Source organism: Elgaria multicarinata, chromosome 1 (genome assembly GCF_023053635.1).
Source record: "Elgaria multicarinata webbii isolate HBS135686 ecotype San Diego chromosome 1, rElgMul1.1.pri, whole genome shotgun sequence".
Taxonomy (NCBI): domain Eukaryota; kingdom Metazoa; phylum Chordata; class Lepidosauria; order Squamata; family Anguidae; genus Elgaria; species Elgaria multicarinata.
In genome coordinates this window covers 139,336,147-139,361,522 of record NC_086171.1, presented here as the reverse complement: position 1 = coordinate 139,361,522, position 25,376 = coordinate 139,336,147, and the positions used below count along the sequence as shown (strand labels likewise).

Here is a 25,376-nt window from a genome sequence, read left to right as displayed (position 1 = left end):
TTTTGGGAGTTTGGAACAATGCAACGATACTGAGTTGAGTAGTATTTCTTTTTTTCTTTTTTTTGAAGTAATATTATTTTCAGTTATTAGGCTAAAAATATTGTTAAGAGCCACCCATCAGAATTCCTAATTGCTTGCATAAAGTTATGTATTCGTTTGGAAAGTGGATTAAAAGCATTTTCCTACTACAGTTCACATAAGCTGTTCTGGCTATGGTACCCATCAGTGCAGCAAAGTTAAAAGACAGTTTGTACACATATGTTGGCATAGGGCTTAAGAGACAGGATTTCTGTATATTCTAGGGTCACTTCCAGCCATTTTAGTTGTGTGCTAAAAGGGCTGGAAGCTCTCTATGGGCATATAACTTATGGCTTGCCATCTTTTTTGCCCTGGCAATTCAAGGGGTGTCGCTTTTTTCTGGTGTGACCTGCTGATTATCTACCTTCCATGCAATTGTTAAATATCAAGGAAACCTGAAAGAATAAAATAACAGCAACTCTATTGCTTGTAGACCTACAGCACTGGGAACAAAGCACTGCAAAAAAAAAAAAAAAAGGTAAAACTTAACCTCACACAAACATTATAGCTTCTATATCTACTTATAGATATAAATATGCTTATCAGCCAAAGGTGAGAGAAGCCAGAACAAAGAGTGGGCAGACTTTGCAGGATTGCATTTCCCCACTCCCATTCTGTGCCAACTTACACTAAATTAGGCTGAGCATCACATGTGGCCTACAGGTTGCCTACCTCTCTTATAAGGCAGTCACCTGCTTCCTGTGTTCCATGTTTGGAACACTAGGCTAGTCAGCTCAATTGCGGTGGCAGGACATTGTCAAGTGAAGCTTTCCTAAAATCCTCTCTTTCTTCTCAACAAGCGAGGCTCAGCAGCCCTCTCCAACATGAAATCTAGCAGTCCTATATGTCATGGGAGTACATTGGATAGCACATCCTGCATTTATCACATAATGGCTACGAATGACAGAGACTAAAGCAACAGGTACAGGGATACAGCAGAGAAGGGGGAAATGGAATCTGTGAATGGATAGTTAGAGGCAGGTACAGGACCTGGAGAGACGTTAGGGCAGCCTTCCCCAACCCAGCAGCCTGCAGGTGTGTTGGACAGCAAGCCCTCATCATCACAGGCCAGTGTGTCAATGGATCAAACTGGCTGGGGACAATGGGATATGTAGCCCAACACATTCGAAGCGCAAAGACTGTTGTTAAGACAACAAACAAACAAAACCAAAATGCTTTGTGTTTTGGACACAGTTACCAAGGTCAGGATGACCGCTAGAACAGTGGTTCTCAACCTTCCTAATGCCGCAACCCTTTAATACAGTTCCTCATGTTGTGGTGACCCCCAACCATAAAATTATTTTCGTTCTTCTCTACACGATTCATTGTCATGGGATGGTTTGCTAATGAAAATAATACATAACAATAGCTTTAATAATACAAAAGATGATACATGACATAGTTCAGTCAATACAGTTTCCTAAGACCATTGGAAATATGTGTTTTCCAATGGTCTTAGGCGACCCCTGTGAAAGGGTCGTTCGACCCCCAAAGGGGTCCCGACCCACAGGTTGAGAACCGCTGCGCTAGAACAAGGAAAGTGAGCATTTGTGAGGGCATTTTGTTTTCAGCATGCAAGGCCAATGTCTGCTATCCAAATCCAAATTATTTTCTAATATACAAAACCACTGCAGTACACACAGAGTGTCTAATGTTTCTGCATTATAGGGGAGGCATGAATGTTACTGGCATTTATATGCTACGTGGATCAACTGTGACTCTCTCCTGCTGGCTGAACAAGAGCGGATGGTGCAGTAGGCAAGAAGCACACAAGATATCCATTTTACAAAACTACTCAGAAGTAAGCAGCGGCAATGGCCTTTCAGTCAGCACTCACGTTTTACTGCACAGATTTGGGAACCAGACATTTCAATGTCAATGTCCAAAGGGAAAGAAGACACCAGTTCTCATATGTGGAATTCACATTGTTGTTGGAAGTAAGAAGCTGTTTTTGTTTGGAAGTGTTCACGCCATCTTTTCAGGCATGCGTAAAGAAAACTGTTGCAAAGGAATCTGTTGTTTACTAATATTATCTGTTCCAGAGCTTTAAGATTAAACAGGCCACAGATCAGGTGAAGAGCTTTTCTACACGAGGCTGTTAATCATTGTATCTACTTTTGGTTTAGCCCATAATTGAATCTGGCTTCACACAAAGAGCTTTTCCTTTCCTGCTTTTCTACCTCATAACCTCTAGGTGGAGCTGTGTTATAGCAAAATAGCCCAAATACATATGGGCCAGATCTACACTACTGCTTTAAAGAGCTTTATAACAGGTTTGACAACTGTCTTCCCCCAGGACACATGCTATATACCATTTTCAAAACTGTTATAAAGTGCTTTAAAGCAGTAATGTAGATCCTGCCGAAACAGTGTCATATTCCCCATTCTAGAATAGCTCATTTTCCCCATTCTAAAATAAATAAATAAATAAATATGGGAAAGTGCTCTGAAGAAACGAAAGCAAAACTAAAAGATCAGAGCTTGTAAACAATCATGAGTAAGGATTCACAAGCACATAATAAATGCCTCATGTAGAAAAGCTCTAACTTAGGATCTCACCCCTATTGGCATACTTTTATTGTGCATAATCTACTATTTGCATTCCCTCCCAATCTTACAGCTTTGGGGGCAGGTATATAACATTTTACAGGCACTTTTACACAAAGGAAAATATGATCGTCCTGAGACAGTAATTCCAATCCAGTAAAGATTGCTTGGTAGAATGAGTTAATATCTCTCATGGATGCCCATGATATGATTGTTTCCAAGTTAATTTGGTACAGACTTTGGTTGTTGTTAAGAGTTATGAATCTATTTTTTTCCTTCAGATTTTGAACCCTTCCCACTAATCACACAATAGCCTGATGTGTGCTCCTCGTAGATCATCTGGCTAGATTTCTTTGTTGTACCAAATGCAGGAATTTATTTATTTATTACATTTTTATACTGCCCAATAGGCGAAGCTCTATGGGCGGTTCACAAAAATTAAAACCATAATAAAACAACCAATATGTTAAGAGCACAAATACAAAATACAGTATAAAAAGCACACATATCTCTTCCCCATCATTCAAATACACATCAACATTATTGAATGTGGATGAAATATTGCACACCTGCTAATGAAAAGTCACTTGCAACATATAGCATGCATTTCATCCAGGATCCTAGATAAATCTCCTATAACTTTGGGTCAGCAGATATATATATATATATATATATATATATATATATATATATATATATATATTAATGAAGTAAACCAAATAGCCAGTGTGGTGTAGTGGCTAAGGTGTCGGACTGGGAGTCGGGAGATCCGAGTTCTAGTCCCCACTCGACCATGGAAACCCACTGGGTGACTTTGGGCCAGTCACAGACTCTCAGCCCAACCTACCTCACAGGGTTGTTGTTGTGAGGATAAAATGGAGAGGAGGAGGATTAGGTATGCCGCCTTGGGTTCCTTGGAGGAAAAAAAGTGGGATATAAATGTAATAAATAAATAAAATGAGCTATTTGTAGGCATGTAGCTTGAAAGGACATTAAAAAAATCCAAGTCAATTATTCATATTAACAGATATTAAGCTGCTCAACCATGAATGGTTGTCTATTTTTAAGTTCCTCCAGACCAACCAAAAAATGTATCCTGCATCCAGTACGGGAAAAATGGACATTCTACTTGTTCGTGGGACAAAGGACATTATACTTACCTTACTACTAATTATAGATTACAGTAAGTGTTACCTGCGTCTCAGCTTTCATTGTACGTGTGTTCCCTCACTCACACCTGCACATCTCTAGAATGACCACTTAGGAATCACCATAAAAAGGATACTGATTTGAATAATATCTGCATATGCTAATATGTATGTATAGATGCAAATTTAGAAATAATTATTCTGATTTAAAGAGAAATGGAGTACATTTTGCCATAGTGGGGAAGTCTGTCATTGTGAACTGTGTGTCTCATTCAGGCTGCAGTACAGGTTCTGGTGATGGGCAACTCCAAGACCTAGTTCTGCCTTCAGATGGTTCTTTATCTTTATATGGGACTCAGATGGGGCAGCTCTTCAAACAGAGCGCACCTTCAAAATAGAGGACTGTTCTCTGGCCTTCAAATTGAGGAGTGTCCTCTATAAAAGAGGACACATGGCATTCTGCTAGTATCACACAGTGTTACACAGGTCTGGAATTGGCCTAACTCAGCAACAGAGCCACATCCTCGTGCTTAACAGAAAAGAGACATTCAAACTTGTCATCCAGGTTTGTCTTTCTATTGCAGGCTAACAAATGGAATCACAAATAGAACATTTTCACAAGAGGGCATTTCCATCGGCTCAATGGATCTCAAAGAAAAACTGGGCTTTGAATCTACTTACACAGTTGTGGTCATTGCTACAAATGGACTGGGGAACACTTCATCCCAACCAATTCAATTCACGTTAATAGACATAGGTAAACGTAAGGAATTTGTCTCAAATATGTTAATCCTATTTAACTGGCATTCCAAACGAATTCAAGAAAATATTGTCTTAATTAGAATTCTCATCCCCAATCAAATCAAATCCTGTGCTCAGTGGGGATTTTTGCTTTCTTTTCTAAACAGCAGCCCCTACCCCTCCTGGCAAATTAGAAGAGGCTTCTCAAATCTGGAGGATGATACGGGGGTGGGGGGACATCTGAAGTGGGTTTTGATGGAGCAAAGATAGGGGATTATGGAGTGGAATCCAACAGAACTACTTCCATCAGTGGAACTGGGAGGGGCAGTTCCCCCTCCACCCTGCAACCCATCCACCCCAGTGTACCCTCAAAATATGTTCCTGAGAGTTGAGGGACCCCTTGGAACAGATTTTCAGAGGGTGGGTGAAAAAGAGGAGGAGAAAATACCATCACTTGAGGGGAAGTCTATTTTTACAACACTAGATTTTGACCATTGTCCTGAAATGAACATGAATGCTGCGCGCACACACACACACACACACACAGAGAGAGAGAGAGAGAGAGAGAGAGATTATTGAATAGAGATATAACAGGAACTTATTCCCTAAGCGACCAGGCAAACAGTTGAAAGTGTGAATCAAAGCAGATTCACATACACACAAACAAAGGAGTGTAGAGGACTGACTGTATTTAAAAAAAAAAAAAAGTAGCCCATAAGAATAGGTTGTGCGAGGGCTTCCCAATAGATTGCTTTCTGTTCAGCCTGTTTTTAAAATATTTACAGTGGTACAGTCAGCATCAGTGAGGTGAAATCGCCCTACCTCATCCTGTGGTCGGAGACTGCCTGGCTTGCTTCTCTCCACCTCAGTCACGGGGCTCAAGATAGTATGTTGATGAGGCAGAGCAGCAAATCCCCCCTCCCCCATTAAGGTGCATAGTACCCAAGGCCAACCAAGTTATTTTGCCATCTGGGACAGTAAATCCCTGAAACATCTCTCCTCCTTGCTGGCAGTAAAAATAAAATAATAAATAATTAACCATTTGCTGTCCTGTCATGACACCCAAAATCGGTTGCCTGGGGCAGCCAGCTCACTCTTCCTAATGATAGGGTCATGTGGATTTGTAAGTAATAGGAACACCTGAGAGAATATCAGTTGTGTTTATAGTAGAGAGAATATTGGAACAGAGAATAATATAGAACAGGAGTACGTAGAATCATATAATGGCCCCATAAATTTCATGTGGGGTTAAATTTCGTGAAGGTGTTCTGTGAACGTGCTGAGTTATTGAGAGCCATCATTCAGGGGAAGGCAATTTAGTATCCTCTGATCCACCACTTCAGAGGGCTGGGAATTGAGATCATCAGTAAATAGTGCATTTCTTGGAGATAATTCACAAGAGAACAACAGTTCACAAACTCCACCCCCCACCCCCCCAAAAAAAATCCAACAGAGAAAATGCAGCAGGATCCTAGGTTGTTACTAGTATTAAACTGAGCTTTCTGTATATTGCTACCTGCCATTCTAAAAGTATTAAATTTTGTGCTTATTTTTTTTAATGTATTTTTGGTCACAACAAATCAGCGAAGCCTCATTCTCCAGTGGATCTCTCAGTGAAATGTGATAGTTTTGCTGCAACAAATTGCACTATTTTGTGGCAAGACCAACAAGAGACGCAACACTTTAAATTGAGATACCGACCGATTCATAGTAATTCCTGGACCATGGTAATATTTTCTAAATGTTATATTATTAATGTGGTACTCAGATGCAATGCCCTGGTTATTTACAGAAATAATTCCAAATTTTCTTTCTGTACCCATTGTAAGCACCCCATGTATAGTAGAGGGAATTAAAAACACTGGATGGATAGATGGATATCCCAAGAATATCTCTCAGAATAACATGCTAGTAGATAGCCCTGAGTATGCCAGGCCTGTTCAAACATTAAAAAGAGAGAAAAAGCAGGAGTAGCTGAAAACACACACCAGACTTTTCTAATTCTGCTGTAATTCCAATTTTAGGTCATGAATATGTGCACATCTGTATAGAATCACAACCTGGTATCAGTACTGAAAGGTGTTGCAGAATGTACCTGGGCTTCATGTTTGTTCACCATTTTGATAGATGTGAACAACTGCAGCTTTAACTGCAGTGATGAGGAGGGAATTTTACCAGGTGCTGCATGCATACAAATATCACCTGCTGAAATTCCTTTTTCTGTGCAACTGTTAAAGATACAGGAGCCCCGTCCTCCTTTCCAAATGTTCACCCTATTTTAGCCACACATCTCTGAAGAGAAAGGAAGAAAAATGAGGGCTTGTGCTATAAGAGAGGTGCAGCATTTGTTCCAACAGGGAATTAGTAACATAACCCAGATACTTGGCCTGGCATTTATGTGTCTCCCTTGCAGTGTATATTGTGGACATAGAACATCTGCAGAATGCCTGGAGAGTTTCTGCAAACATAAGCAGAAAACTCATCTCTCTCTGTAGAAGAACAGCAGCTCATCCGGAATACCAGCATTTGTTATTTTTCTTCTGTGTACTTTCGTTTCTTTTCATTCAAGCTTGAAAATATAACTACTAGAAGATACGATCTACATGACCTAGAGCCAGATAGAGAATATGAATTCCAGGTTTCCTGTAGGTTCCTTCTCAACAGAGGCTTATGGAGTGATTGGAGCACAGCGTTTCAAACAGAAGCCGGTAAGAAAATAAACACTAGATCTAAACCACAGCTTAGGCCTAGTATTTATTTTGAGCCTGTGTTAAAATCTATAGATAACACATTCATGATTTCAGTCAGAAGGAAAAGACAGCAACTGGCTGGGGATGATAGACATTGTAGTCTATCACCATTGGACTAATTGAAGTTTCCGGACTAGGCACAGAGGTAGCCCCATGTAGAGTGCATTACAGAAGTCGAGCCTCAAAGTTACCAGTGCGTGCACTACCGTCTTTAGGTCTTCCAACTCTAGGAAGGGGCGCAGCTGGCGTATCAGCCAAAGCTGATAGTAGGCACTCCTGGCCGTTGCATCTATCTGGGCTGTCATTTGGAGCGACGGATCCAGGAGCACCCCCAAGCTGCAAACACAAGTCTTTCAGAGGGAGTGTAACCCCATCCAGAAGTGGTTGACACAGCTCTAAACCAGGGTTAGGGCCTTTGACAGCGAGCACCTCCGTCTTGTCTGGATTCAGCTTCAGTTTGTTTTTCCTCATCCAGCCCATTACCACCTCCAAGCATTCATTCAGAGGAGACACACTATCCTTAGCTGACGCTGTCATCGAAGGCATAGAGAAATATATTTGATCTCTCCCAGCTGTTTCATGTAAATATTAAATAGCATTGTGGAGGACACCTGGTCAGGGAAGGCTAAAATAAAGCACGTTTGGAGCACTAAACTTTCCTTTAAGTTGCAAAGCTAAAAAGTTACAACATCTCTTAACGGAGAAGAATTAGCTACAGTAAGAACAATCTCTTCTGTAAGCATAATGGCAAGAGTTTGATAAAAAGACTGCTGAAGGCTTTGCCAATTTGAAAAAAATATATTAAGATTCTAACACACACTTCAGCTTCTAAAATGGTATTTTGGGCTGGGTGCTTTTTATTCTGTAATTGTGTTTTAATATATTTGTGTTATTGTTTTTAACTACGATTTTTAATAAACGTTTTTGGGGTTGTTGACATCCTTGAGTGCCATTTTCTTGGTTTAAAAGGTGGGATATCAAATCAAATCAAATCCAAACAAAATAAGAGCATCTGAACCTTTAGAAATATGGTTGACTTTACTTCAAACTGAACCTTCATAAAGAACCATGCTGCAAAGTTTCATTTCTTCTGTAACATATAAGGGTTTCAGCAATGGTTTAGTAGCATGACATCAAATTTCTAATCTTCTGGAATCTTTATGTGTTGGGGTTTCTGTCAAGCATACCAAAATGTTACTGTGACCATTATTCAAAGTATCTGTTTCTGTCTTTAACACCAACTGATACAAGAGGTGTGAATGCCACCCCCACACTTCTGTATGCCTGCTAGCATTTTAAACCAATATATATGAATGGCAATATTTAAAATTGGGGATTAGACAGGTTAACGAAGGATAAGGCAACCAATGGCTACTCGTCATGTTGACTATTGCACTACTTCCAAGACAATGGGCCCATTCAGAAGACACCTTAAACCATGGCTTTAAACATGGTGGTTAAGCCAGGAAGTCAGGCTGTGTTCAGAAGACACCTTAAACCATGACTTTAACTATGGTGAATAAGGCTTTGGGGGATTTTCTTGTTGCGCAAAGAAGGCTAGAAGGGGCAGGAGGCAGACGACATCGTGAGAGGGGCCTGCAAAAAGCAGTGAGTGCCCAGTAACGAGTGTGCAATAAAATGTTTGTCTGATGGCGCTCCTAGTGAGCTCCTTAGAGTGGTTTGCCTGGCACCTACTGGTGCCAGGTGGAGACCTTTTTTATTTCCCCAGTATTTTAGCATTTTAGCATCCTAGTCTTTTAGCTCTGTTGTTTTAAAACTGTATTTTTAATCTCTGCATTATGGGTCAGTTTTATTTTGGTTGTATTTTAATATTGTGGTTTCAAGCTTCTGTATTTTATATTTTATGCTGTACATTGTGGTTTTAATTTTTGTGGACTGCCCAGAGAGCTTCGGTTATCGGGCAGTATAGAAATGAAACAAAGAAATAAATAGCAACTTTACAAGCTGGTAGGACTCACTGCCAACCTCAATCCCCAGGTGGAGATCTGCCATTGTGTAAAACAAACAGTTCTTCCTAATTACGATGGTTTCCTGCATGCTGTCCAACGCTTTGCAAAGTCACTCCCAAATTCATATACATGTTATATGATTACTTTTTCTCTTTTTTACCTAGTGCCATTTGAACCCATTGATGTCTGGTATTTAAAGGAGGATGTGTCTTCACAAATGCAGAACGTTACCCTTTTCTGGAAGGTAAGAATTTCTGTTCTCCTATGCAAAATTGAAGGTTCTATGATATGGGTGTCTGAACCAATAGAAAGAACGACTCCATTACCCCAGTTAAAAAGGAGAGATAGGAACAAGAAAATGCCCACACTTTCAAACCCTCATTTTTGTTGGGGGGGGGGAATGTTCCAGCCACAAGTACTGCATCGTTGGTGTCTAATATAGAGATGAAAAAGGGGTTGGTGGGAATTGAAAGGAAAAGTTCTTTAATGCCACACCAGAAGGTAACAGTAGACAGTCTTGGACAAAAACTTGGTGGGATCTTCTGCATCAGCCCTGTACAGAGTTGCATGGTCTGTGAAATGTTCATCTTTATTTGGAGGGGTGATTCTTGGTATAGCTTTGCTCCCCACACATACTTCAGCCATTGCTTCTGAGATTAGAGCGAGGGCATGTTGCATTTTGACTTGTTCATTGTTAGATATATGGTGTTGTTTCCCATCCAACAAGAATCCTTACTTCTGGTTGGGATTTGTGCATCCTTCAAGAGGCATCCTACTATGCACTAATGCAGGGTGCTTCACTAAAAGGCCTGGAGGCTACTCACACCTCAAGTATACCTCTCTCCGTCTGCCCTAGCTGCTCACTCTCAGCAGGGGCTCTTTAGCTTTGCCTTGTTGTGTTAGCAATGGGTCAGCTGCTATGATCTGGGCTACAAACAGAGGCATTGTGGGGTGGGGAGACAGGAGACCTGCCGCTCCTCAGCTGTAAGTGGGTAGGGGAAAAGAAGAATGCAGGAGCAATCAGCCAGTTAGCTGTGGTGGAGGAGGAGCCCGAGAGGCAAAGAACAATGTGATTGGCTAGCTGCCGTGGTGCACTACACCAATGGTAGTGGGGAAATGGAGTTTGCAGAGAGCAACATGCACCTGAACTCGCAGATTTTGCAGCACTGAGTAGAGTAGAGCACCCCCCTCAATGATGAGAAGAAGATCCTTCACAATACAAGGACCAAGTAATCCTGCCAGAATTGGCTTGCCTGGTGATTTGAATGATGAGGCCTTACTGCTTAGATAAACTGGGGGAGGATAAGGAGGAGACACCCCCCAAAAAAAGGCATCCAAGTCACAGCATCATCACTTGACCAGGGATGGGGGGGGGGGGAAGAGTGGTGCTCTACAGCCCTGGAAAGGCCAAGTGGTCCTGGAGGAGGTGCCTGGAGCCAAAGTGGCTCTGGTTTGGAAAATAGTGATGATCATGTTTCTTTCACCGTCAAATCCCCTTTGAGCACTTCAATAAATACAAGTGTTTTGTTCTAAAACAATCAAGTTAGTCAATTTTTAATTTGGTTTATTAAAAAACATAAGTTTTGAATAATACAGAGAGGTTGTGTTTTGAGTGCCCTAGTCTGGTTTCTCTGGCTAAATGAAGGTACTCTGTATAAAACCAGCATATCAGGAGAGCTTGGCAAGAGCAAGTTTAGAGTATCTCATTGCTTAGGTGCAAATGGACCAATGAAGGTCCCTGTTTCTCACCATGCAATGTGTCATGGAGATGGGAACTCTTCTTACTCCACTTCCATCCTTGGACACTACCCTCAAGGTCTACTTCTTGCTGAATTGCAGTGATACATCCAATTGAGGGAAACTGAGGCAGGGGTGAGGAGACCCTGTTATCTGTTGCTGCAGCCAAACTTGTTCTCTCATAGTTTCAGCTCCCCATCTGTCAAGTTGGAGTGACATCAGAGGGCTGTTGCAAGCTCAATTGAAAGAACCCTATATTTCAAAATGTTGGGCCATTCAGCATATAAGGCCAGGTCCATGTTCTCACTCCACCCACAATGTAAAGAATTCCTCAGGCAAGTTACTCTTGGCTTGACTTCTCTTGGAGGAGTGAGGTTAAAACTGTGCAGCAATTTGTACAGTATCAAATGCAGTAGAAATTTTTGAAAATACAATGAATTTTAACCTGTCAGTAGTTTGTTATATTTATACACTGTCTTTTCTCCACATAGCATGAAACAGTACACATGGCTCTTCCTCACCCCCATGTTATCCTCACAGCTACCCTGTGCGGTAGGACAAGCTGAAAAGAAGAGAGAGCTTTAAGACTGTGAGGGGGTTTTGAACCTGTGTTTCTCCATTCCTAACCAGATAGGAGATTGAATGCTAGCTTTAAACTGCTGAAAAAAACTATGTTGGGGGTGGGGGCAATAAAACTACATGGAATGAAAAAACATATCTACTGTTTCTTTATAGATGAGTGCATTAGGAACAGGAAGGAAAAGCCATAATTACAGTGTGACATTCTTTGCTCTGAACCAAAAGCATCACAGAGCAGTAGAAACAGATTCTACAACACATACCATTTTATCGCGAGTCACTCCTAAAACAGACTACAACATAACAGTTCATTCTTACAACTCACGGGGAATATCTTCACCCATCTACATCACCACTAAACTAGGAATTACAGGTAAGATGCTTCTATCTGTAGGAAAGCTACACAAATGAATGTTTGTTTTTACATGTGGCCGAACTTGAACCACTATGTTTAGGTTAGTTCATCATTCAACTACAGGCCTCAGTTATTAACAGTCCAACATTGTCCTGGCCAGGGTGATGGGGAGACATGGTTGTGACACTTCTATACATGTGCTCAGCTTCAGTTAGTACTGAGTAGATTTTATATCACTGGGTTCCCTTCCATCATTTCCAAGTGGAGAGAGTAGGGAAGTATCTAAGTAGACAGTTTTGTTGTCGCTTTGTACTATCTGCAGATTATGTTCTTGTATAGTGCTGGTTTCAGTTGTTCCCAGGAATATCGCATTAACTATGATCCCTGTGAAACTGATGACTTACATTCTCGAGATCTTATCCCATCTTCAGTTGCTAACCTTTCTGCCAATCAAGCTTCAGTTTCCTCTTGGATGATCTCTCACTTGCTTAGGCTGACTTACTCCAAGACTGTTCAGACTTGTTCTCCTGTGTTCAATTAAGGAGTTAAAGTATTGTTTTCTTGTTTTCTCACTCTTCAAAGATCTGCCACCACCTAGCCATCTTTCTGCTGCATCGATGAAGAATGGCAGCATTGTTATTGCATGGAAAGCACCTCTTGCACCTTCACCTTTTATCAATGGGTATGTAGTGGAATGGGTAGAGCTCCATCAAGGCCATCATTTGAAAACTTGGCTCAAAGTTCCTGCATCCAATTTTACAGTAATAATAGGTAAGTGCATAGTACAGGAGGAGGACAGACATTGCCAACCATTTATTAGAGGGAAGACTGGCTCTATGCCCCTGGTCAAGGTTAAACCATTACATATTCTTGGACAGGGTCTCCTTTTTTATTCACACATTAAATCCCAGTTCTGCACGGCGCAATAGCTCATCTCATCTAATTTTTCCAGATGTCTCAAGATTATCTCTTTTAAGCCACAGCTGATCGTAATAAATGAAAGCAAAGCTCTGCAGGCTGAAAAGAAATCTGTCTTCTGCTTGTTCGAATTGGCTGAGCTCATCTAAGAAAACTGTCTACCCAACATCTTCTCACTTCCAAATTCAATGCCAATTTACACAGCCATGTTGATGAAAGTCTTTTTTCAGCAATACAATTTCAAAACTCGCACTATGGACTGAGTCACATAACCCGATACAATATATTGGTGGGGCCATCACAAACTGTTGTCTTGTAGGGTGGTGAGTGTAATAATACCGTAGTTGTGTGGGTTCTAACACCTTTTCTACACACACGATATCACAACTCACGACCTTCTGACTCAGCTCACTACTGAAGTTTTGCTTTTTCTGAAAATGGTGGACCACACTTTGAACTATGCTGGAACATTCATAGAAGTCAAACACCTGGTATTTTTCTCACTGTCTTACGAAATGTCTTAGGTGACTCAGTCCTTCAGCAATGTTATATATTCCTTATCTACATTGCTGAAGGACTGAGTCACATAAGACTTTTATTTATGAGAAAGTCAGCAGAGGTTTGAAATATGCTGGAACATTCATAGAAGTCAAAGTGTGGCCCACCATTTAGAAAAAAAGACAAACAGAACTTCCATAGCGAGCTGAGAATTACCAAGAACAAGGATGGAAGTTAGACATATAAGCATATTCAAAAATCTGTGAAACCATGCTTCAGCAACTCAGTATGGAATTTAGCAGCACAAACTTAGCATTGTTTAGATTTTTTAATGAAGTATTTCTCTACAAGTCCCTATGGGACTATGGGGTTCTACTAAAACCCCATATTCCAGAATGATGTGATGTGTTCCTTGACCTGTACTCAAGGCTCTTCCTAAGCCTGTTCCTCTACATACTGATTATCTTTACAATAACATGGTTTTTTAAATCTGACTTTAGGAAGAAAACATTTATTATTCCATTTGGGTTTCTAGGTCTCAGAAATAGGTGTAATGTAGAATGTTAAAATCACAAATTTTGTATTTATATTCAATCTATGGGATGGGTCCAGATAAACCTGTGTATAATGAGGCTGCAACAGAAGCTGGTGGAAGGACGCTGTCTCGGAATTATGGGCGTTACACACCTGGAGGACACCAGGTTGAGGAAGGATGTATTGGATAGACATCTGTCAACTGTGTATCAAAGATCATTCTCTCCTTTCCAGCAAACCTTAAGCCTAATGTGTGCTATTCCATCAGCGCGTTTGCACTCTATCAGAGCAGAGCAGGAAAAGCAGCTGCCACGGTGGAAAATGTGTCAGCAAAAGGTAAGAGTGATGTATACTCAGTTTGAGCCCCAGCCTAATAAGCTAGTTCAGGTTTCTCACAAAGGATTTGTGTTTTACAGCCCCATTAACAGGACCTCACATTAATGCAACAGTAAGAGGAGAGCACATTTTGGTCTCCTGGGAAGAAATCCCAGGCAATCAACAAGTGGGCTGCATTGTTGGCTACAAGATATATTTGCAGAATCAATACTTCACCAACGTGCCCCTTAAAGTCTATGGTAGGTACTTGCTAAAAATTAGCATACTGATCCCTGCACTGCATAGGGCACTGAAAATGGCAGTGGGTGGGATGGGACACACACCTGTTTTAGACAGAGGGCAGGGTGTGTGGTTTTCTGAAACGTCTCTAAAAAAATCTAAGCGCTAGAAAGCTTGGAGCCAGATCTGAAGCTGTTGAAGTCATGACAGTTTGGTATCTTGGATGGAGCCCAAACGGAGTCTTTGATTTGCCTTTTGAAAAGTAGTTGCCCTTTCAACAATATTTGTGGGTGTGGGTGGGTGGGAGAAAGGAGAAACAGGCACAAACGTGCTTGCTCACTGTATAGGGCAGGAGTGTTATACCTCTTTCTGCCTGAGGGCTGAATTCCGTTCCGGAGAATCTCTCAGGGGCCTCATACATCCAAGTGGTGGCAGGAGCCAAAGGGACAGGGCCACTATACTTCAGCTTAAAGCCCTTACTGCCACTCACAAAGTCTTCGCAGAGGCATTTCAGTCTTTTAGAATGAGAGAAAGAATTGCACAAAAGCTTGGAAATGACCAAACAATTGGTGGTTGAGGGAAAGGGGGGGTACAGGGGCAGCGGGGCAGATTTAGCCCTCAGGCCTGCACTCCTGGTGTAGGAGGAAGGGAACGTGTCTGTGTTGCCAAGGCAACTGAATGCTCTCTATTTGCTGAGCTGGAGGTGGTTTCCTTGCCCCTCTCTGTGCAGCGCAAAAGGACAGAGAATGTTGCTTCATTGTCATGGCAATGTGGCAGGCTCCGTTGTCTTCCCATGCTGTGCTGTGATGCAGCACAATGAAACTGCCCTTGCAGCATAGAAGATGCCGATATAAGAGCATCCTGGTATTGTTTTATGCTGCTCTAGCATTGTTAAGAACATAAGAAGAGCCATGCTGGATCAGACCAAGGGTCCATCTAGTCCAGCACTCTGTTCACACAGTGGCCAACCAGCCATCAGCCAGGGATGAACAAGCAGGACATGGTGCAACAGCACCCTCCCACCCATGTCCCCCAACAACTAGTGTATTGCCTTGGATACTGGAGGTTGCACTTAGTCATCAGGACTAGTAGCCATTGATAGCCTTCTCCTCCAGGAATTTATCCAACTCCCTTTTAAAGCCATTCAAAATGGTGGCCATCACCACATCTTGTGGTAATATTGCTTTGGTCTGTTTTTCAAATTCTAATTTTGATTGTTTTGCTCTTATTGTAAAATGGCTTCAAAAGTAATTTCGGCTGAAAACCAGGTTATAATTTTCAAAAACAAATACATTTTGAGCCCCTAATATGAAACCCTCAGCCAGAGAAAGTGATCAAATTCAGAAGTATTTGTTGAACTTACAGACTGTTGCAACAAATGCTTAGATCATGGAGTTGGATATGTGGGGCTGGGAAAAGGTATCTGTAGCGTGTTACTAGATTCTGCTTGTATTTGCCTCCTTCATTTCTCTCCCTTAGATATCTCTACAACAGACCCACAGCCATTCCCAATAGAAAGCATACAGCCTGGTAATGCATATGCTATATGGATGACAGCTTCCACCACAGCTGGAGAGAGCCCTAAAGGGAATGAAGAAGCGATTTACATACAGAGTAATTATGACATTTTGCTTCTAAAACTTGTGTGTGAAGAATCAATAGAAAGCTGCCTTAAAGCACAATCCCATCCATGTTTAGACAGAAAAAAGTTTTTTAACTCCTGTTATCAAGCTTCATTAGGAGGAGGAGGAGGATGCATCCCAAATCTTATTGGATACAATTACTCCATGCTCAACTTTAATCAGGCTAAGTCCTAGGGAGCTAAGATGTGGAAATGGTACATCCAGTACATTTAAAAAAGTATATGAAAGGCAGGTAAAATGAATGATCATGGCCTGAATGATCTCCCATAGTAGTAAATTTGCATGCCAGACCTGCCAAGGTAGAAAAACCTGATTTTTAACAACATGGGCAGGATTTACATTACTGCTTTAAAATGGTTTACAACAGTAGTGACAACTTTGGGGCCCAGGACACACTCCATGTACAGTTTTCAAGCTGTTTTCAAAGTGTCATATCCTGCTTAATGTAAATCTGGCCAAGTTTGGAGACATTTCTTAAACTCTTACATTATAAAAGTTGCCATATGTATTAAAAACATGTTTTACTATCAGACTTATTGCATTTTCAGATGCACCGGACTGGGGTTCTATTGTCATCTGCATTATTGTGGGTCTTTCAGCCTCTGTCTGCTGTGTACCATTTGCTAGGCAAAAGTAAGTGAATATTCTGAACTTTTGAGATGATTATGGATTCCAAATGCATCATGGCAAGCAAATGTCATGTAATATAATGGTACATAAGACTATATATATAAGAATGCTTGTAGAAAAAGGTTTTCAATTTAAATGGTCAAGCCCTAAACCCATCCAAGTCAAATTGCAAATCTCCTATTGGCTTCCCATTAAACTTTAAATAGTAAATTCTAAAGAGAAGGAAGTCAAGGATTTTGCAAGTCATCAACAAATCCAGTTTTGTTTTCATTTCATTCATGAATATCTTACCTGGCTAGGCCAGTCAATGTCTTCATCACTGAGGAACATCACTGCTGAAAATCTGTCATATGCTATGACAGAATTAGCCAGGTTGTTGCTCATGAGTCCATGATGATTCCTTGATGGCTTAAGTCAAGAGAAAGAAAGAGACAGACATACCTCATAATGTGACCTTCCACTAGTCACCACAGCCTCCTTCTCCAGCCAAGAGTGCTGGGAGGTGAAGGAAGTCCCAGCATAAGAGATTCAAGAGAGTACAGATTTTTCTTGGAGCAGGCAGGAACAGCACTTTGATGATCTGAGTGTAAAGGAAACTAACTGTGTCCTCTAAGTACAAGAGAAAGGAGGGGGAGATGAAAATGAAAGTCAGTAGCCACAACGTGGTGGTGGAGGAGGAAGCAGCTTTGGTGGCAGGAACTATGTGCAAACATTAACTTGTAGATGATTTTCATAAAGCCCTTGTGGAACCTGAGTATCAGTTGTTTCACACAACTTTTTATCTATTTGGATATATTTTTGAAAGCAAACACACACAAAATACAGCAGAAGTATTTAGTTGGCATGGTCAGGAAACCAACGTTGTGGCTTCCAAACTTGTTTAATTTATGGGAAAGTAAATATGCACAAGGCAGTTCACAAATGCTGGTATCTGTGTGTGTGTGTGTGTGTGTGTGTGTGTGTGTGTGTGTGTGTGTGTGTGTGTTTCTTACAAAGATTCAGCAGTTGTCCAAGACATATTGGTCAAGGAGGGAGAAAACTGGTGCAGAAATAATGAGAGAGGAGACAGTATAGAAGGTTGTGTTGTTCAACCAGTGCTCCTGAAGAAGGCTCAAAACATACTGGACGAAAAAAAACTTAATCCTTCAGCACCTTTGAGGTTTCTTCTTTCATTGTTTTTCCAAGATGTTTTGGTGTCCAAACCAGAGAATCCAAATAGTTTCCCCATATTGTTGCTGTTATTATTGTTCATATTTTTAAAAATGTTCTGTCCTTAAAATCTGCCATCTTAGGTAGCCCCCCCCCCCCAATTGGCCCGGCAGAGTCCACATCAGTGTAGGAAAAATATCTTCCAACAGTTAAAAAATATTGGCAGCATCCAATGCCAGTGTAAGCTAACACTAGTGCAGCGTTATTAGCACTTGCTAGGCAATGGGGAAAATCAGTGATTGCCAATTAATTTCACTGGCCAATCACTGCTTTTTCACTTTTTGTAAGCATTAATGATGTTGGGCTAGCATTGGTTTACATTGGCACAATGTCATTAGCACTAGTACTATGAAAGCATTGGATACTGCCCATTGTCCTTGTGCTGGAAGCATATTTCCCTGTGTAGCTATTAATACTTCACAAATAGACTCACTTACTCCAACTTAAAACTTGGAAGCTTAAGAATATTTGGGTTTGTATTATTTCCTATTAGGATTGTCTCATTCCTCTCTGTTCTGCTATTTGGGTGGTACGGTAAAGCTGTTCCTGATCCAGCCAACTCTTCATGGGCTAAAGAATTCACCTCTATAAAGGTAAGCCTACCTGTTTGGTATCTCTGACAAGAATCTCTTTGTATAACTCACTAGTCTCTAATGAACCAACCCCTGCCTTAAGTCAGCAGAGGTATATTTGCAGAAAAGAGATATGAATAATTAGAATTCCAGTTTGCTGGGACTTTCTTGTTACCTGAGCAAAGCTGCTTTTAGCAGGTAGAGGTTTACCAGGATGATTTCATGTAACTTTTTCTCATTTGAATCACATAGCCTGCTAAATGTTGTAGCAAGCAGCCTGTGTTTTCAAGAGCATTTAGAAACATCAGCTCTTTGCAGAGTGGTCATAAAATGCAGGCTTTTATGCAAACCTAGTTTGCTTTTAGGGAATGGGAGATATTTATTCACGAGTTGTCATTAAACTGATGTTTCTCCCTCATCTCTTCATGGAGGATGATCCAAACTTATACTCTACACAAAACATAAGCAACCCAAACAGCTTTGAAGAGCCTGAAACTCTACAAATAGAGGAAGTCTTCGTAAAAAGACAACATCCAGCTTTTGAGGATGGGCCCCTCTTGAAAAACACTGAGAAAGGAGAAAGCCACAACTGCCTAACTACTAGCAGTTTGCAGAAAGAAAATCCCACTGTGAAATACTTGGATTACGAGCCCTCGATCACCAGCACATTGGTTGATACTAACAAGCAGCAGTTTCTGCCTTTGTACAGAAAAATTGCAGCCGAAGAACCACATCAAGGCCAGGTATTTTCAGAGTACCTTGCCAATCCATTTGTGGATGCAACAGTAGACTACTTGACAACCATTACACCCACGGTTATGAACACTGATGGAGATAGCTCTGAAACTGAACTCAGTTCATTATCCGTTTTCCCAAGAACTTCTTTTCTACCACAGACAGTTCCTTTTGGTGGAAAACTTACTCTAGATGCTGTAAGAATGGACTGTAAGTCTTTCACAGAGTAAGGCTGCAATCCTACACCCACTTATCCAGGAGAAAGCCCCACTGAACTCAGTTGGACTTGCTTCAGAATAGAGGTATATAGAATTATGCTGAAAGCCATTAAACCCTCTTGGTGGAGATTGGCATGAAGACATTTGCTAAGACACCCCCCCCTTTATTTAGGTCTATGCACAAATACTAGGTAGTAATTATTGAAGTTGCTGTCACATTAGCAATGGAAATGGAGAGAGATCAGATCTAGAATATGTCAAAAGGTTCAAAAAGCAGTCTGTGAACAAAGCTCCCAATTTCAAAACAGGTTGTGATCTAGAGAAAGGTGAGGCCGATGTTTGTGTACAGTGGTCATTTTGAATATTCCTCCCACCCCACCTATACAAATCTTTTATGTTGTCCTCCATTGCATGGCAAGCATCCATTATTGTTCACAGTCCAATGGATGCAATACATTGCCTTGCTTCTCTAGCCTAAAATGGGCCATACAAAAAGATTGGCAGCCTCTGAAAACTAGGATGAGTTGTAAGGCTCATCCTCTTACAGACACAATTCATAGACTCTACGAACTGGGTCTGTAAGGGTACTTCCAGAGGCTTTCACGGCACGATGGCCATGTTTCATTCACAGAATTTTTGATTTTACAGTCATCTTCCACCTATAAACCTCCATTGGTTTTCCTATCAATTCTTTTATCTTACTGCAGAAAACCTGTTAAGGGAAAAAATGATAGAATTGCTGCACAATGCCTTCTGGTTAGTAGCACTAGGAGCCCTCTGTCTGGAAGCACCCAGAACCAGAATTGAAGATGACACATTTAAATGAACTACATGCAAGCATGCATGACAAATTTCCCAACTGTCTTTATTGTTTTGGGTGTAGGCAAAGTGATGCCCCACTCCTTCATGGGGTTGTTGTGAGGCTAAAATACTACTTTGGGTACAATGGTAGGATACTAATAATGTGGCAAAAGCCATGAATATTAACAGGTATCAATTGAGGTTCCTCAGAAAACCTGCACTTTCTAGCCACCCATTTTTAGGGAAGTAGCACGTTTCTAGTATTCTAGCTGTGCATATAAAGAGGTTTAAAAAATGTTTCCTATCTTCCTAGAGTACTTTAAGATTGCTATCATCTCTTCCCCGTCTTATGAAGGCCAAAGGCAGTTCTAAACACTAAAATGTACGAATTGTTTGTAGTTTCCAGTGTAGCAAAAGCAAAATTTATCCAGGACAATGTTTTTAGTGTAATAAAAGATGTTTTTCCTACATAACAACACGAATAGGGAGAATGTATCAATATTGCCTGAAATAAATGAGCCACCAACGTGGAAGTGGAATTAGTTGCACTAAGTTGGAAAAAGCTAGAATTCTAGTATGTTTTCATTTTAAAATCCTATGCATACATACTCAAGGTATTCTGCATACATTTTCAACTTAGGAAATCCAAAACACAAACCTCCCACCCATGCTTTCCATTACTATTACTACTCCCCAGCAAAAGGTGTTGGAAGAGATGGGGCACACGCACGGAGGGAATTCTTTAAAAATTAAAAGGCAACTTACCTTTAGTGTGTTCTTCACTATTCAGCATCCTTTAAAGGAACAGTTAGGGCTAGTGTAACGACTGTGCAGGTGTGAACATCTAAGTGCTTGTACTGAAATGCTATTTGACTAAGATCTCAACGAAATAATCTTCAGTACATCTCTGCACTCTCCAAGCAATGATATTGGAGGAGAAATCTCCACCTTCCATGAAGTATTAACACCTTCAATATGGGTCCTGCAGTTATTTGATCACAGAAGTTTGGCAATTCTAGCGGACTCCTGTTGACGCAGAATATCAAGCACTGAGGATTTAATAATGGTTAGTCAGCAGTACCATTTTCCTTCCTCCATATAACGATCAGCAACAGCAAGTAAATATTATGTAGGAAGGCCAGTGGAAACAACCAATCAGGAAGGGGGTACATCATGCACTCATGCACTACACAATTACAAACAACTCCCACAGTGCAGTTTGATATGGAGATTGAGCAAAATCTCCATACACAAGAAAAATATTTTGAATTAAAGGATAACTCTCACCTAATTTCTTTCCAAGGAAATAATCAATTAATGTGACAATTATTCCTCCATCATTAGGGAGAATGTGACACCCCCACACCCCCTGAAATTGCAACAGCTTCACTGGCTACCAGGCTTTTTCTGAGCCCTGAATGATGTGGGATTGTTACCTGAAAGACTGTGATCTCCTATAACTCTTTTGGCTTTAAGAGCCTTGGGAGAGACCCTTATGTCTGTCCTATCAAAATTTGAAGCACATTGGTGGGAACTAAAGAGGACCTTCTTGGTGGCTGCTCCCAGGCTCTGGTACTCTTTGCCGAGGCCTGGTTGGCCCCCATCTCTAATGCCCTTCAGCCAGCAGGTAAAGACATTTTTATGTAAACAGGTGTTTTCCCCTAACACCCACTAGCAAATACGTTAACATTAGTTTTAACTGGTGTATTGATTTTGTCATTTTTACCCATTTTGATTTTATGCTTATATTTCTTTTTATTTTATTGTACTTGTATTGTTATTTGCCTTAGCACTCTTTGGTGGAAAGCTAGAATACAAATTTAACAAATAAATGGCCATCTGCGGTTCATCCCTTGATCTTTTAAATCCCTTGAAGTGAGATTATGGATTCCTATCCCAGAATTGCTGGTCATGTAAACAAACCCTTAAAACACTGACTCTTACATGTCAATTAAAGGATCTTCACTTGATTGCAAAGGATTCCTTTAGTACACTTTGTTCTATATTAATTATTGCTCTAGACCTTTAAGTGAAAGGTCTGTAATAGTAAAAAAAAAAACCATTCTGGATACTTCCTTACTGCAATTGAGAAACATGTCTACTCCATGTATTGCATACATCAATTTCAAGACACTGGGAATGAACCAATGCAACACATTTCATCCATGCATCCTACTTCTCAACACAAAACTCTATAGTTATCAATTGCAACAAAATCAACACTAGATGCCTGATCTTTCACTGTCCATTAGATTTGCCTATTTCAGTAATACTGTGTCCATTTAAATATGCTCCCTAGGCGGGATTGTAGCAGAAATTAACCATCCGTCTGTCTGATACATGGATGATGCATAATCCGTGTGTGTGCGCGCATGCATGCACACACACAGAATCTTCACTACAGTATCCATTTGCAAGAACCATCTTTTAATTTTTTTTGTGATTGAAAATTGGGTTCATTTATCATGCTGTTTTACAGTGTTCTGCAACCCCACCCCTCAAATAAGAACAGAAAATATTGAAGTGGCCAAAATGACATTCTGTAGCACTTCTGAGCTTCTGCAGAACTGTAACACACAACTCAAACTATTAACTAAAGCAAAAGGTACATGCCCCGGAACAGGCAGTGCTATTCATCTGAAGGATATAGCAGAAAAGGTTTTCTTATGTCAGTAATTGAATTGCATTAGTTGTGGGAAATGCATCTTACTTACACACCCAATTGTCAAAAGCATAAGAAGAAACAAGTCTGAAGCTTGGGAAAGGATTCCATGCCATTACACAATGTGGTGCTGTTTTAGTATTCAATGGAAAAGGGAAATCAATCACTATAGAAGACACCAATGGACATCCATCAGATTACACTAGAATCTGCATCACTTTCATACCTACAAAATTCAATTCATTACAATCCATTCTTTAGTGATTCATTATATTCATCTACAGTTCTAGAATTTATCTTCATAACGTGGATGGGAGAAGACAGAATCTGCCTACTAAGATGGCCTATTTGGGACAAGCAGATAAATGCATTGTTTCCTTTCCTAATGAACACAGAATGTACTTAGATGGCTCAGTCACTACCCAAAACTGGTCACAACTTCCAGAAATATAGGATTCAAGCCAGGAGGTGTTGAAATGCCAGTTACAAAAAAAAATAGTGAATAAGACCACGTGGTTGCATGCAATCAAGACCACCTTCTACTGTGATGGGTGCAAATTCTATACCTAAGTGTGGTATTTGTTGTGCACATCCAAGTTTTTAGACCCAATTCCAAGTTTGTTAAGTTTTATAACATACCGTTTGCTGCTTTGCATCCTCCAGGACCTGGTGGTGCAAGCAGCACATGAATGGTTATTATGGAACAAACTGAACAATTAGGATAAATTCACAGAAGTATGGATTAACTACCTTGAGATATACTGAGTGGAATGGATAAAAATAACATACATTTACATTTTTCTATTTTATTTTGCTATCAATTAAAAAAATATTTTTTTTAGTTTGTATTTTATTTTTAAGCATTTTATTTGTAACAAGAAAGTGGAATGAAGTAGAACAGTGCATAGTACGAAGGTGCAGGTAGTGGTGGGCGTTGAAAACACGTTTCTCTTTGTTGTAGTTTGCACAGGTGTTGTCAAACGTCTGTTCAAAAATTTAATAAAGTTGTATCCAGCTGGGCAGACTTCAGGCCCCTGTGAGCTTCTGGGACTTACTTGGAGGCTCAGGGAACACTATCAGTCACAATTGGGTATTGGGCAGAATATAAATGTAATAAATAAAATTACTAGCTGCATTCTATGAGGCATTCACTGGGGTGGCCAGCACGTCCAGGAACATAGCCACATCTGAGTTAGTTCTGATCAAAGATTCTAATATCCACCCCAAAAAATGCACCAGGTAACATGTGCGAAGACTTGATCAAAGGTAATGAAAATAGTCCTATTTTACAAATGAAGAACACCAAGAGAGAGAAATCATTAGCTGCAGGTTAGTTACTAAACCCAACAGAGTGAATGTGTGTGCGGGAGACATTTTTAACCAGCCTATCTGAATATAGAACTTTATCGGGATACTTGCATACTAGACAGAACACGATTTCACTAGTTTAGGAAAACAGCCAAATCCTATGTAACAACCATCCATCAATTTGAAAGGTCTCTCTCACTTACTCTGCATGTTATGTGCAAACCAACACGTTTACTTTGCATATGGTTGCTGTCTGGGTATCAGCTGTCTAAATCTGGCCCTTCAAAATGAAACAAACAAAAGTGGCAATTTTAAGTCCTTACCTGAAGTCTTAAAATTGGGAGTTCTGAATATGTATAGGATCAGACTGCCAACGCCATAAAATGCAGACTATTTCTACACTTATTTATTTAGCCCAATTCTGTTGTGAATGTTCCATTTCAAGCCTCTAGGCAGCTTCCGCTGTCTCTGTGCATCAGTGCAGAACAAAGCAAGCAGGTAGGCAACATGTCTGCCTAATGTAGTAGCGATGGTAGACTCACAATTTTGCTATACTACTGAAACTGCATTAGGCACTATCACCAAAGGAGTGACAGAGGGGCTTGGATTAGAGGCCTTGTTATTAAAACTAGGCCTAAGCATAGGGATGGATGAATCAGTCAATTTCAGATTCTCATTTTTCCAGTCTTAAGTTTGGTTTGTCTTGACCTTTGAGAATTTGTTTTTAAGTTTGCATGAAAACTACAAATTTTTATGCACATTTCTCCTGATACATGCATCTTAATCCATATTTGCCTAATATACACTCTTTTAGCAAAAAAGGGAAAATTCTAATACAAAGCTTTTTAAAATATTATTTCTCTTAAGATATACATTTTATTGAAGAATTCCATTGCAAATTGCAGAGAAGTGCAAATTTGTAAGGATAGCTGAGTTTCAGCTCACATAGTGGTTCAGAAGTCCAGAATTAGGTAAATTTGCATTAAAATGTAGACTGAACTAAGTTCTCCCCATCCCTACTTAAGTACAGGCCTCAAGCATAGGTAGGTAGGTGTGTCAGTGTAAGTAAACTGGCAGAGAGTGTATATGGACCCTTTTGCTAGTACTGGAGAAGACTGCCTCACATATGTTAAATGTCTTGAGCAGTATTTTATTTTCCATGATACCCCAGATGAAAATAAAGTGCCT

General features: G+C 40.4%; 1 protein-coding gene across 1 annotated transcript; it reads left to right on the top strand.

Moving 5' to 3' along the window:
- Positions 1 to 19,576, top strand: IL12RB2 (interleukin 12 receptor subunit beta 2). Its single transcript, XM_063134407.1, has 16 exons — positions 1 to 33; positions 1,747 to 2,015; positions 3,694 to 3,808; positions 4,358 to 4,530; positions 6,099 to 6,241; positions 7,084 to 7,222; positions 9,399 to 9,478; positions 10,050 to 10,065; positions 11,726 to 11,923; positions 12,488 to 12,676; positions 14,090 to 14,191; positions 14,272 to 14,430; positions 15,890 to 16,024; positions 16,602 to 16,686; positions 18,386 to 18,485; positions 18,896 to 19,576. The coding sequence occupies exons 2-16, from the start codon at positions 1,754 to 1,756 to the stop codon at positions 19,427 to 19,429; spliced, it is 2,430 nt and encodes an 809-aa protein (XP_062990477.1). The 5' UTR covers positions 1 to 33; positions 1,747 to 1,753; the 3' UTR covers positions 19,430 to 19,576.
- Positions 19,577 to 25,376: the final 5,800 nt, after the last annotated feature.

Bases quoted from the DNA above. Each gene is read 5' to 3' on its own strand.
- IL12RB2 (XM_063134407.1), top strand. From the start codon at position 1,754: ATGAATGTTACTGGCATTTATATGCTACGTGGATCAACTGTGACTCTC. The intron at 6,242-7,083 runs GTAATATTTTCT...TTTTCATTCAAG, and splicing joins ATAGTAATTCCTGGACCATG to CTTGAAAATATAACTACTAG. The intron at 7,223-9,398 runs GTAAGAAAATAA...TTTTTTACCTAG, and splicing joins AGCGTTTCAAACAGAAGCCG to TGCCATTTGAACCCATTGAT.